The sequence below is a fragment of the Scyliorhinus torazame genome, chromosome 4 (assembly GCF_047496885.1).
Source record: "Scyliorhinus torazame isolate Kashiwa2021f chromosome 4, sScyTor2.1, whole genome shotgun sequence".
NCBI lineage: Eukaryota > Metazoa > Chordata > Chondrichthyes > Carcharhiniformes > Scyliorhinidae > Scyliorhinus > Scyliorhinus torazame.
The window spans coordinates 256,650,318-256,664,065 of record NC_092710.1 but is presented as its reverse complement, the minus strand read 5'-3'; the positions used below and the strand labels follow the sequence as shown (position 1 = coordinate 256,664,065).

The following is a 13,748-nucleotide window of genomic DNA, read 5'->3' as shown; positions in this document are numbered from 1 at the left end:
AGTGTTGACGCCGGCGTCAAAATTGTCGCGATCGGTCCCGGCGTCGACAGGCCTCCAGGCCCAGGCATTCACCCCTTCTTCGGGGGCGAGTATGGCGTAAGCCGGCGTGACAAGGCCGGCGCAGGTCCGTGCATGCGCGCCACGGCCGGTGCGGGATGCGCGTAGGTTGCCGTCTCCGCACCGACTTCCGGGCAATATGCCGGAGCCCTACAGGGGCCCGGCGCGGAGGAACATAGGACCCCCACCCCCCGGAATTAGCCCGCCCGCCGATTGGTAGGCCCCCGATTGTGGGCCTAGCCACTGTGGAGGCCCCCCCCCCCACCGGAGTTGGATCCCCCTGCCCCCCCATCAAGACGGCCCCCGCAGCCAGCACTCCGAGGTCCTGTTGTGTGGGACCATACGTAACCCACGCCTATGGGACTCGGCGGGCACTCAGCCCGTTGAGCACGGAGAATCACCGCGGGGGCCGCTTTCAACGGCCCCCGATCGGGCGCGATTGCCGCTGATTCTCCAGTCGCCGGAGAATAGGCGGCCCGGCGTTGGAGCGGCGTGGCGCGATTCTCGTGCCCACCGGCGATTCTCCAATCCAGTGAGGGATCGGAGAATCCTGGCCATGATGTGTTGCAGTCCTGGTGCGTGCAGGCCACTTTAAATATGGGGTACGGCAGCGGCAACATAGCTCATGGAATAATAGAGACAGTAACAACATGGATAGGAAATTCGACGAGTGACAGGAACTGGGGTTGTGGCTAATGGATGTACTTTGTTCTGATTTGTAATGGAATTCGCCATGGATCAGTTTCGGGACCCTTACCTTTCTTGATTTATATTAATGACATAGAGCATGCTGTACAGTTTGCAGATGTTACAAATCTCAGAAGCATTGTGAATTCAGAGGGGATAATAGAGAACCTCAAAAGGACTTGGACATGTTGGTGGAACGGGTGGACATGTGACATATGAAGTTAGATGCAGAGAAACGTGAAATTATTCATTTTGGTAAAATGAACATGGAGAGGCAACATAAAAAAGGACGTACAACTCTAAAGGAGGTGCAGGAGCACAGGAGCATATACACCTGGGTGTGTATGTGCATAAATCACTGAAGATGACAGGACAGATTGAGAGAGCAGTTAATAAAGCATTCACTATCCTAGGTTATATTAATAGGAATATAGAATACAACAACATAGAACATAGAACATAGAGTGCAGAAGAGGCCATTTGGCCCATCGAGTCTGCACCAACCCACATTAAGCCTTCACTTCCACCCTATTCCCGTAACCCAATAAGCCCTCCTAACCTTTTTGGACACTAAGGGCAATTTAGCATGGCCAATCCACCTAACCTGCACGTCTTTGGACTGTGGGAGGAAACTGGAGACCGGGAGGAAACCCACGCAGACACGGGGAGAACGTTCAGACTCCGCACAGACAGTGACCCAAGCTGGGAATCGAACCTGGGACCCTGGCGTTGTGGTGCCACAGTGCTATCCACTTGTGCTGCCGAAAAAGAGTAAGAGTTGGTTGTGTTGCGCTTGTATAAGTGACTAGTTCGGCCTCAGCTGGAATATTGGGTGGGATTCGCCAGGTCAGAGAATCGCCGGGGGGGGGGGGGGGGGGGATCCCACGGTGCCACTCCGATGCTGGGCCACCAATTCTCCGTCAACCAGAAAATCGGCGGCAACGGCGCCGGCGCAGTCGTCATGGCCCCCCCCCCCGGCGATTCTCCGTGCTCGACGGGCTGAGTGCCCGCCGAGTTCAAATGAGTCCTGCCGGCGTAGTTTGCATGTGGTCCTACCCGGCAGGACCTCGGTGTTCATGCTGCGGGGACCGTCCTGGTGTGGGGGAGGGGGGCCTCCATGGTGGCCAGGCCCACGATTGAGGCCTACTGATCGACGGGCGGGCTAATCCCGGGGGGGGCCTATGTTTCTCCGTGCCGGGCCCCTGTCGGGCTCCGCCATGCTGCCCGGGAGCCGGTGCGGAGAAGGCAACCCACGCACATGCGCGGACTCGCTTCGGCTGTGGTGCGCATGCGTGGACTCGCGCCAGCCGTGGCGCACGTGCGCGTACCTGCGCCGCCCGTATCGGCAGCTGGAGCTGCGTGAAGCACTCCAGTGCTGTGTTGGCCCCCTGTGTGGCGCAGGATCGCTGCTCCTCGGGGCCAGAGGACGCTGTCGTAAAATGCTCCGGCGTTTACGACGGCGTCAACACTTAGCCCCATTATCGGAGAATCTTGCGCATTGTGTCCAGTTCTGGACACCACACTTTAGAAAGGATGTGTGGGCATTGAAGAGAGTGCAGAAAAGATTCATGAGAATGGTTTCAGGGCTGAGGAATTTCAGGTATGAAGGTAGATTGGAGGAGTTAGCACTGTTTTCATTAGAGAAAAGAAGGCTGAGGGGAGATTTGAACCACTTATGCAGAAGTGATAACCTGTGTATATTATGGGTTGATTTAGAATTAAAAATGATTTTTTTCTTTAACCTTGAGTGGACAGAGACCAGAAACACTGACATGTATGTAAAATGCGGACAATCACCTTAAATACAACACAATGTGGTGGATTTAACGTGTGATGAATTACCCAATCCCCTCCACGTCCCTGACCTAGATTTTGGTCAGCACCTCACAGATGTGAAATCTGGTTGCCCACACTGGGTCAGCCTTAATTAATGCAGACAGAAGGTTCAATTTTACCATTTTGCGCACTAAATGCCATGGCAGGTGTGAAGAGTGGTGCCTTTCCCACCTCAATGGCGAGTTTCCATGAATTGCGGATAACCTCCAATTAGCCCATCATGCCGTACCCCACCGCTGCCTCACCCCGTATTTAAAGTGACTTGTGTCCACCAGGACTTCAGCATCAAGCAGATGGCCCTAAAACCTAAGAAGACTGCTGCTCTCAAGCTTAGCGACGGCTCCATGGACCGCCTGCTGGATGTGGTTGAATTCCACCACAATGTCCTCTACCTCCACTCTGGCCGCAGATCCACCAACCTCACCACTCTGGCTTGCGAGGTGGTGGTAATGGCAGTGAGTGCCAACCCGTCACTTGAGTTCTGTCACCTGGCAAGAGGGCAAATGATCTCATCAGTTCCACGAGGGTAAGTCCACCATGTCATTAATCTTTACTCATGGACTCACCAGCCAATCACACATTCACATTGATCTCACACACTGCCAGCTCAAGGGACATCACCAATCACTCTCACACTAACATTTGCATCTCCATCAAGATCATATCCTCTTGAGCTTGCATCCTCATTCCATCCATGGCTCCACTCACCACACACACATGCCAGGCATCCCTATCATAGGCATGAGTCCGACTCACACTCTCTCCATCTGTCTTCATGCAGGTCTGTCAGGTTCACCCACAAGACAGGGCGAGATCCCAGACTGAGGGTGGAGTGATCGACATGTGGATCTTCATTCCCTTTGAGGAATGTGCTATTTTGGGCCTGATGCTCCAGCGCCATCCTGGAATGTGCTATTATACTGGTTGAGAACGACTTTGACTGTGGCGATGGGGATGTTGGCACAACACATCCGTGAGGATCTTGCACCAACGTATCCCACAGACAGTGATACTGTGAGTGCCTTGACCTCTTTTCAACCCCTCTGTCATGCACTAGATTTCACTACTCTCTTTTATAGGTATCTCTGGAAACTCCACAAGGATACCCACAAACTAGGACCTCAGCTCTAGTTCCAAGGATACCTCAGATGAGGAAAAAATTGAAATGAGCAGCCTTGAGGAAGAATGGCACACTGTAACAATGGTTAGCACTGCTGCCTCAAAGCACCAGGAACCCGGGTTCAATTCCGGCCTTGGGTGACCGTCTGTGTGGAGTTTGTACGTTCTCCCCGTGTCTGCGTGGCAGGTGCTCCGGTTTCCTCCCACAGTCCAAAGATGTGCAGGTTAAGTGGATTGACCATGTTAAATTACCTCTCAGAGCAGGGGAGTGTGTCTGGGCAGAGTGCTCTTTCAGTTGACCACTTAAAATGGCCACCCGCAATGAGACCACGTTTTTTATTGAACTGCGTCACAGTGCTGATGGCACTGGTGTCTTCTTCCAAATTGGCAAAAATTTAGGTTGAGAGTACTGATCTGCGGTGCAGCTAACTCATTTACATGGAAAATCTTAACAGGGTTTTCTATTTGAATCGGTTATTTTTGGACACGTGTACAAAATATATAACGTTCACACGTTTCATTTTTTTTCTGAGAGCAATCCCGATCAAAGTAATTATTACTGTATCGTAGCTCTTGCTTTCCTCTTCACTGTCAAAGGCGAAAGTATTGTAAATTTTTATTGTTTGAGGACCTTGAGCAGCAACGCAATACGTCTCTCTTCAGGCTGTGCCTGCAGGCCAAGGGCTACAATATAGAATCCGAATTGCTGCTTTAATGCACGCCAGTTCTCAGCTACATTACTCGAGACCTGAAACTGGTGGGGTGCCTTTAAACCTTCCATCTCTAACTTGATCGTTGTTTGTTGTGTTGCATTGCAGATGACTGTAGTTCACCAGGCCGGCGGGAAAATCTTCTCTTTTCGTTCTTCGGCCTATTTTGCCTCGACTTTTCTGTTGTTACCTTTAAATATTCTGCATTTCTGGTACCATGTTGTGTTCTGTGATCCCACCGTTGTTATGATAAGCGGAACAATTGTAACCAGCATGTAAGGCAGGTCAAATATCCCAATAGCTCCTGACTCCCTTCTTGTTCTGGGAAACTTCAAAGAAGTTGATAGGGGCAGACAGCCGAATGTACATGTAGGTGCAGCAGGCGATAAAGAAGGCAAATGGCATGTTGGCCTTCATAGTGAGAGGAACGTGTGTAGATTAATGATGTTGGGTGTGATCGAATAGCCTCATCTCGCCCGACTCGGTGACGCTATGAGGCCGTTAAATTTGCAACACTCGAAACGCCTCCAATGAGATCTCGTGAGACGTCGCAATCTGGATCTCGCTGTCGCTGGCCGAGATCCAAATTAACATATTTAAGTGAGCCATTAGGCTCATTTAAATATGTCTGCACCCGATTCTCCCATGGCCTGGAAACTAATGCCTGCGCCTGGGAGACCTTGCTTTGGTGCCGTTTAGCACAGGTCCACACAAACTTGGACCAGACATAAAGGCACCTGAGGGAGGGGGGTTCTCCCAGGCCATTGGAGGCCCTGGGTGGTCGGGCTCTGGGCAGGGTGACAGGGTGGTATCCTCCACTTCTGCTGGCACATTGGCACCTTGACACTACCACCTGGGCACCCTGGCAGTGCCACTCTGGTGCCCAGGATGTCTAGGTGTCAAGCTTCCCTGCCAGTAATCGGGCCCAGGAGTGCCCTGCCCTTAAGAGGTGGGGTGAGGAGGGCTCTTGTCAAGTTGGGGCACTGGAGGGGGTCAAGAAACTATGGTGGGGATTCCGATGGGAGTCAAGAAATTGGGGTGGCATTTATAAATGGTGCCCTGATCTCTTCCTGCACTGGTGAGCTGAGCTCCTCAGTGCAGGAAATGTGCTGAGAAAGATCCCGCTATACGCTCCCAAAACGAGACCTGTTTTTGTGCATTAAATCGCGCCCATTATAGATCAAGTTTGATCATAAATTGGGTTGCACGTTGATGAGAGCTCTGGCAGTTTTCCTTTGATTGCCTGCATGGTCTGGTGTGGATGTACACTCTGTGGGAGCCAGGTATTGATATCCTATTGAAGTTGGTGAAGTAGTGTTTTGGTTTTTGTCTCTGACATTTTTGGCAATCTGATGACTCAGGAATGATTATTACGACAATATGATTAGTAGTCATTCATAATCCATCTACAAGATGCAGTGTAGTAACTCCCCAAGGCTCCTGAGGCAGCACCTTCCAAACACACGGATAAGGGCAGCAAATACCTGGGAACACCATCACCTGGAGTTTCCCCTCCAAGTCACTCAACATTCTGACCTGGAAATATATCGCCATTCCTTCACTGTTGCTGGGTTAAAATCTTGAAACTCGGGGTGGCATGGTGGCGCAGTGGTTAGCACTGGAACTACGGCGTTGAGGACCCGGGCTCGAATCCCAGCCCTGGGTCACTGTCCGTGTGGAGTTTGCACATTCTCCCTGTGTCTGCTTGGGTTTCATCCGCAGAACCCAAAGATGTGCTGGTTAGGTGGAGTGGCCACGCTAAATTGCCCCTTAATTGGAAAAGAAAAATAATTGGGTACTCTAATTTTTTTTTTTTAATCCTGGAACTCCTTCTCTAAGAGCACAGTGCTGCACCTACACCTCAGGGACTGCAGCGGTTCAAGAAGCAAGCTCACCACTACCTTCTGAAAGGGAACTAGGGATGGACAATAAATGCTGGCCTAACCAGCGACGGCCACATCCCTTAAACAAATAAAAGAAAAATAAATTAAAAGAGATGGGATAATTATAAGTCATAAGAATATAATTAAACCATCATGCTAATATTCTTGATGAACTGGAAAAGAAGAACGTTACCAATTGTATGGTCAGTTACTTGACATTTTTTAAGGTAATTGTGCAATTTTCATCATCACGTCACATTTAGATTATTGCCCGTTTAAAAACTGGGATTATCACATAATTCATTTCTCTATCACATACCTCTTCCAACGGGCAAGAGATACAACAGTCTGAGAACACACACTAACTGGTTCAAAAACAGCTTCATCCCACTATTACCAGACTCCTGAATGAGCCTCTTATGGATTGAACTGATCTCTTTACACATCTTCCCTACTGAGTAGTACTATACTCCGTATGCTTCTCCCAATGCCTGTTTCTGTGGTGATATCATGGTTGTGTTGTAATTCACCCACTGACCACTATGAGTCTCATTAGTATTTAAGTCAATCCATCCATCCAATCATCCATCCATACATACATTCGTGCAACATTCCGTGCATTCTTCCATCAGAGTCAGACCTCAGACTGACTGGAGATGGTAGCGAGAGGTTGCTTGTGCAAACTGCTGGAGAAAACTGCTAGAGGTCTCATTTGAAATACTTATTCATCTGTTGTTTTGGATATAGTTGACCCATAGTTAATGTTAATAAATCATTAGCTTTTGGACTTCCGGATGTGGCTATGAAGGAGTCAGTCGCACATTTGGTGGCTCCCGCTCGGGTCGGACTTTTGGACCTTTCCCCCCGGCTTTCTTCCGGATTTAAACTGTAAATTCGAAGGCTGAGGCAATTGGGCACCGTTTCCATGTATTGGTGTATGGAGAAGAGAACCAGAAGTGCTCGCAAAGGCAGAAATAAAAAGGCAGACGAGGGCTGGGCTGAAGCTGCAGCAGGAGACAGCATGGCCGAGGACCGGACCCCTGGTGTGTCGGCCCAGCGATCAACGGAGCAGTTGATGCAGGTCATCCAGGACGGCTTTGCCAAGCAGAAACGGGACGGCCTGGACCCGATTAAAGAGTCGATGGATCGGCTGGAGCACAGATTGGATGCCCAGGATCAGGCGATCCAGAAGGTTGAGAAGGCGCTGGCTGAGCAGGAGGAGCATCAAACTGCAGTGGACCTGGAGGTGGGGATGCTGCGGGACCAGTAGGAAAGACTTCTGGAGAAGGTGAAGGACCTAGCGAATACGTCCAGTCGGCAGAACTTAAGCATTGTCGGGATCCCAGAGGGGTCTGAGGGAGCTGATGCTGGGGCATACATAGCGGGTATGTTTGAGAAGCTGTTGTTCTCCCGACCCTTGGAGGTGGACAGGGTAAACAGGGCATACAGAGCGCTTGCGAGGTAGCCGCGAATGGGGGACCCTCCGAGGGCAATGGTGGTGAGATTCCACAGGTTCCTGGACAAGGAATGTATTCGTCAGTGGGCCAAGCAAACGCGGAGCTGTAAATGGGACAACAGTATCCTGCGGGTTTACCAAGACCCGAGTGTGGAGGTGTCCAGGAAAAGGGCAGGCTTCAACCAAATTAAGTCAATCGTTTTCAAGAAACAGGTGAAGTTTGGACTGCTGTATCCGGCTTGTCTCTGGGTCACATATGAGGACCAGCATCACTATTTTGAATTACCCGAAGGCGCGCTGGATTTCGCAAAAAGAAAAGGACTGGTGGTGAACTGAGAACATTTGAACTTTGATGTAACTTTTTGGCTTATATTCTGTTGCCTTTTTTACCAACTGTAAATATGGCAGTCAGTGAGGTTGCCCTCCTTCCTTTGGATATCAATATTCTATTGCTCAGAGTCGCCAGGTATCAAATGATACCACCACAAGGTTCAACCGGCTATCGATCAAAGAGCCAAACACCAGTTAGTTAGTTCAAGATCAAGGGTACTTTATTTACACACACAATTAATCATGCAACATAAACACTACTAGTTAAACTACACCTATCAGCTATGACAAACTGTACTTAACTTCAGGCACCCGGCTTAGGTCAGAGGAACAGTGACCGTTGTTCAGATCTGCATCTATTGGGTCTGGAGAAGTAACTGCTGCTCAGCTGGGCTCATCCATCTGGGAGCGGGCGTTGAACTTGAGCTTGCTTCTGGTGGTGCTGCAATTGGAGATGGACGTTGCCGGAGCGCCAGGTCCAAGAGATGCCAAACACATGGTGGTCTCTATCTTTATCCTTGGGGGTTTTCACGCTCTTTTGGGCGGTCCTTCGGTTTGGACCCCACTAATTGGGTAACTCCTGATCAGTGTGTTCGATTCGAACCAATAAAGGGGCGGGTTCCTTGATGGCTGGGCGTGTCCTAAGCGGTCATTGACCCTGTTGTTTACGCTTCCCGAGTACAGGGGGTGGCGCCGAAATGTCTGGGGTTGTATCGGTCGCTCAAGTATCAGTCCTTTGTCTGGCGGAGATGGGCCACCAAATGCTAATCGGATGGGGCTTTTGATACCGCCTGGATTCCTCGCTCACAAATATACATTCAGGCTCAGACCCTGCCTGAATCTTGCATTGCCCATTTTTCCTGCTATGCTATGCGACCTTCCCTGTTCCTGGTTGCAAGTGGCCATCCCCGATGGCTACACCCTGGCCTCTTGATCCTTTACGCGAAGCGTGAAGCATCACACTACTGGATCTTCTCCTGTTCTCTGACATGCCGGGTTCCTTCAATCAAGGACAGGTTCTATCCTACTCTGTCCTATGGGTCAAAATATTTACCTAAGTTTTCCCTAATACAACACATATCTCTAAAAATTCTGAGGGGGCACTTAACATTCAAACATACACTTCAGTCTCTTTACACAAAAAGGGAACCTCTAACTGTCTTTAACTAAACTACACTCATGCTGCTAAAGAACTTATATTACAATACAAAATGCACAATAGCAGCATCACATTCCTACTTATCACTAATGTCCATGTACAAAGAAGTAACTTTATTGAAAAAACAACAACCGCGGAATTTATTAGGGAGGAAGGGTTCAGAAAGAGTGTGGGATTTGCTGGAGTCCGAGGAAAGGGGCTCTAAGTGTGTGTAATGGAGGGCGGGAGGCTCTCCTTCGCCATTTCCGAAGTCTGATCGTCTGGATGACACTGCAAAGTATAGCTATAACCAGTGGTGCCTCTACTGTGTACGAAAGGCAGTACCATTTTATGATATTCTCACACCATGTTGGGGTATTGGTGGCTGGCTGTGTGTGTGGTGTAGTGTCCGGGCTAGGGGTGTCATGTTAGGTGGTTATGTTTAGGGCCTGTGTGATGAGGGGTGTAGGTTCGGGTAACACACGCAACTGTATTGCTCCAACGACGATCATGATGCAGATCATCAGGTTCATCTTCATCTCGTCTGTATCTTCCTCTGTCTTCAGGTATATCTGTATCTTCCCGGGGGTACAAGCATAATATCTGTTATTATCTTGTTGCTTAATATCTCATTTGTCTGTCTGTTTCTCCTTAATCAATTTCCCATTTATAATCGTCACCATATGTGACTCCGTCATTTTTTTTTTTAAACAACCATTTGGGAGACAATGGGCAGGATTGTACCCTACCCGGTGGGGCGGGGTGTCCCGGCGCCGAGGCGTGGCGTGAACCACTCCGGCGTCGGGCCGCCCCAAAGGTGTGGAATTCTCCGCACCTTCAGGGGCTAGGCTGGCCCCGGAGTGGGTGCGCCGCGCCGGCCGGCGGGGAAGGGGCTTGGCACCAATCCAACCGGCGCCGAAGGGCCTCTGCTGGCTGGCGCGAGTTGGCACATGCGCGGGGGTGTTCATCTCCACGTCAGCCATCGCAGAGGAACACAGCAGCCGACACGGAACAATAGAGTGCCCCCACGGCACAGACCCGCCCGCAGATCGGTGGGCCCCGATCACGGGCCAGGCCACCGTGAGGGCACCCCCCGGGGCCAGATCCCCCACGCCCCCCCGAGGACCCCGGAGGCCGCTCACGCAGCCAGGTCCTGAAGGCAAATACCTGGTGTAATATACGCCGGCGGGACCGGCTGTAAATGGGAAGCCACTCAGCCCATCGCGGGCCAGAGAATCGCCGGGGCCGGGGGGGCCGCTGCCAGCAGCCGCCGACTGGTGCGCCGCGATTCCAGCCCCCGCCAAATCCCCAGCGCCGGAGAATTCGGCAGCCGGCTGGGGTGGGATTCATGCCGCGCCCCGGCGATTCTCCTGCGGGGGGTCGGAGAATCCCGCCCAAGACATCCGAAAAAAAAGTTCTGTCACCGTGCGACCACTCTCGCAGCCTGTGTTTGATGGACTGAGTGGGCGGACAATTTCTCCGTCCTCTGCAAACTCGTTTCAATCAAGTCTTTTGAACATGTAAATAGCAGGTGAGGGATAGCAACCGAAGGGTCGCCGGAAAGGGGGACAAAAGTTGTGGCAAAGGTGCATTCTTTAAACCACAGTTTTAAAAAGAACAGCAAAAGTGTTTCGAAAATATTTCTCCGAATGGGGTGCGTATGATCCACGGCAGGGCAAGAATGGGTGGAACCCCCGGGTAGGGTGGTGATCAGTGCCGTTGCTCCACTACCCGAGCTTGGCTGACCAAAAGCATAGGGGGTCCTCAGGCAGGGTGGGGATAAGTGCCATTAATCCACTGCCTGGGTGACATTCCAAGAGCGGTAAGAATTTGAGGATATATGGACTTTAGCAAACTTGTGCCTTTAATTGCCATGTGGCGTCAGAGGAGTAGTCATAACTGTATCAAGAAATTTTCGTGAGGCCATCACACAAAATCGTACAAGAGAGAGAACATTCAACATTAAAAAAACAAACTAAAAAAAAAAGAAAGCAGGCAGGTTCCAAGAGGGAGTAGGACACCGTAAATCTCAATCAGTTCCTTTCTCTCATCATCTGGACACCTCAAGGTTCCATAAGGGGTTAGCATGGTGGGTGTCAGACTATGATTCATCACCATCTCCCGGGTGCCAAACTCGTGACAGGAGTTTTAGTGCTAATGCGGCGTGTGCCGATGTGGGGTCCATCTCGCCATTCCATGTCAGACGACAGGAATTGTCATGATGATTTTTGGCGGTGCCAATGTTTTGTATTCTGTAGGGAGGTGGGGGCAAGGGGGGTGTCGCTATCATCGGGTGGTGGGTCAGGTTCTGGTAACGGCAAATAAATTGTCTCTAAGAGGCTGAACATATTGTGGTCGGTGTCACTGGGGCCGTAGTGACTGGGGCCTGGTCTGTGTTTCCATTGAACGGGTCTATCAAGGGTGTCCGTTGTGCTGTCGCTGTCGCTATCGCTATCGCTATCGCTAGCAGCCAAATCAAGTGTTCGGGTGAAATTGGACTCTGGGGGCGGAGTCAAAGTTGTGTCTTTGGACCTGCTGTTCTGGCTGGGAGAGGGCTGGATTGGGTTGTACTGGATTGGGTTGTACTGGATTGGGTTTGTCTCCGTTATCTGCCATTGCCAATGAGAGGTGGTGCGAGTGGCTGCACTGCGTTCCATAAACCTTAAGCTGGTTTACATGGAACCATCCTGATTTTCCATTAGGATATGTGATCTTGTAAACTGAGGGGCTTACTTTGTCGGAAATTGAGTAGGGTCCTGCAAATTTAGGGGAGAGGAATGAGCTAGGATTGTACAGGGAGATCATGACTTGCTGTCCGACTGTATACTCTGTCGGGTGTACCGTTTTATCAAAGCAGGCCTTACTCTGCTTTCGTCTAGCGCCTAGTTGAACACCTGCATCGAGCTGTGCTGCTTTAATATTCTCCAACATGTTTTGGACCCCTTTCTCGTGGGTCAGGGCGGCGACTGCGGGGCTTGCCAAATCAAGTCCAAATAAATACTCGGTACCCTTCATGGGTCGTCCGGTTATGAGGGTATGGGGGTGTAACCTGTCGAACTCGACACCGTGTTTCTAATAAACATCAGTGTGAATGGGAGCACTGTGTCCCAAGTCGTGTTATGCTGCCCATCTTCCTAAGAGTTGCCTTTAGGGTTCGATTCATGCGTTCCACAATGCCGCTGGACTGCGGGTGATAGGCAATGTGAAACTTCTGTTTTATGCCAAAAATCGTCAGGACATTTTTCATGACTCTGCCTGTGAAGTGCGAACCTTGGTCCGACTCAATAGTACGGGGAAATTTGCCCAGTTAGAATTTTTGCCGTGGCTTTGGCCATATTTATTCTTGAAGGGAAAGGTTCTACCCATTTCGTGAATGTGTTGATGACGACCAACACATATTTGTATCCATTTCTGCAGGGGTTGGGGGGGGGGGACACACCAATATAGTCTAACTGCAAGTTTGTCCATGGGCCATTAACAGGGCGAGTGTGTCTTAGCTGGCCTTTCTTTGCGTATCTGTTTGGGTTGTTCTGGGCGCAAATCAAACAATTCTCAATGTAATGGGTTACGTCGGTTTTTAAATCGGGCAACCAGCAGAGAGGTCTGAGGTGGGCAAGGGTTGCATCTATCCCTTGGTGTCCGTGTCCGTCATGGAATTGGCATATAATCTGGTTCCTATCCTGGGAGGGGACCACATAAATACCATCCTTTAAAACGATTCCCTCATGGATCGTTAAAGAATCTTTAAACTTATCATAGGGTGCTGGGAAGTTTCCTTTTAAAATTTCCTTTAATGTCTCATCTTTTTGTGCCTGGGCTAAATCTTGAAGGTTGGTCTGTGAGACCTGAACCGCGTGTACTGGGGCACTCTTGGGGGGTTGCCAAAAGTGGCCATGTTGTGAGCCTGCCTTCGCTAGGGGGTCTGCTTTCACGTTGCCGGGTGGGGAGGAACGATGGTGACTTCTAACTTTAATTATTCCGTATTTTCTACCTTTCGCTGTCTGGAGGATGTGTTTGCGTAATGGCGCTGAGGGTAATGGTTTTCCGTCGGCAGATATAAATCCTCTAGATTCCCACTGGGCAGGAATTCTGTCAGGCTGTTGCTGACGTACAAACTGTCTGAATATATGTCAGCTGGGGTCGGGAATGAATCGGGGTGCTGGACAATGTAAGTGATGGCTGCTAACTCGGCTGCCTGCAAACCTAAATGTCCAGGCAACTTTAATGCGATCTCTTCTAAAGTGCATCCCTGCGTGTCCTCTACATAAATTCCACATCCTCTGATTCTTTTCCCATCAAGAACTGTGGAGGAGCCATCTAAATAAATTTTTAGAGCTTTATCTGTGGGCTGGGTCGTCTGTGGTCGGATGCCTATCTTTGTCGGCACCGATTTGGGAACAAAGGGGCCTGTGCTGTGCTTGGGTGCAATGAACTCGCACTCATGTGGGGTTCCTGCATAGTGTAAATTGTCGGCCAGAAACGTGTGCACCTTTGACCGTTTTACGATAATGTTGCGTCCTTGTAGGAGTAGG

General features: G+C 50.3%; 1 protein-coding gene across 1 annotated transcript in view; it reads left to right on the top strand.

Annotated features, from left to right (window-relative positions):
- The window catches only part of LOC140411488 (uncharacterized), a 193,586-nt gene that overhangs the window by 167,099 nt on the left and 12,739 nt on the right, over positions 1-13,748 (top strand). Inside the window, exons 6-7 of the mRNA XM_072500580.1 lie at positions 2,856-3,035; positions 7,563-7,677. Of these exons, the coding sequence (XP_072356681.1) occupies positions 2,856-3,035; positions 7,563-7,677 (295 nt within the window). The remainder of the gene's footprint in view (positions 1-2,855; positions 3,036-7,562; positions 7,678-13,748) is intronic.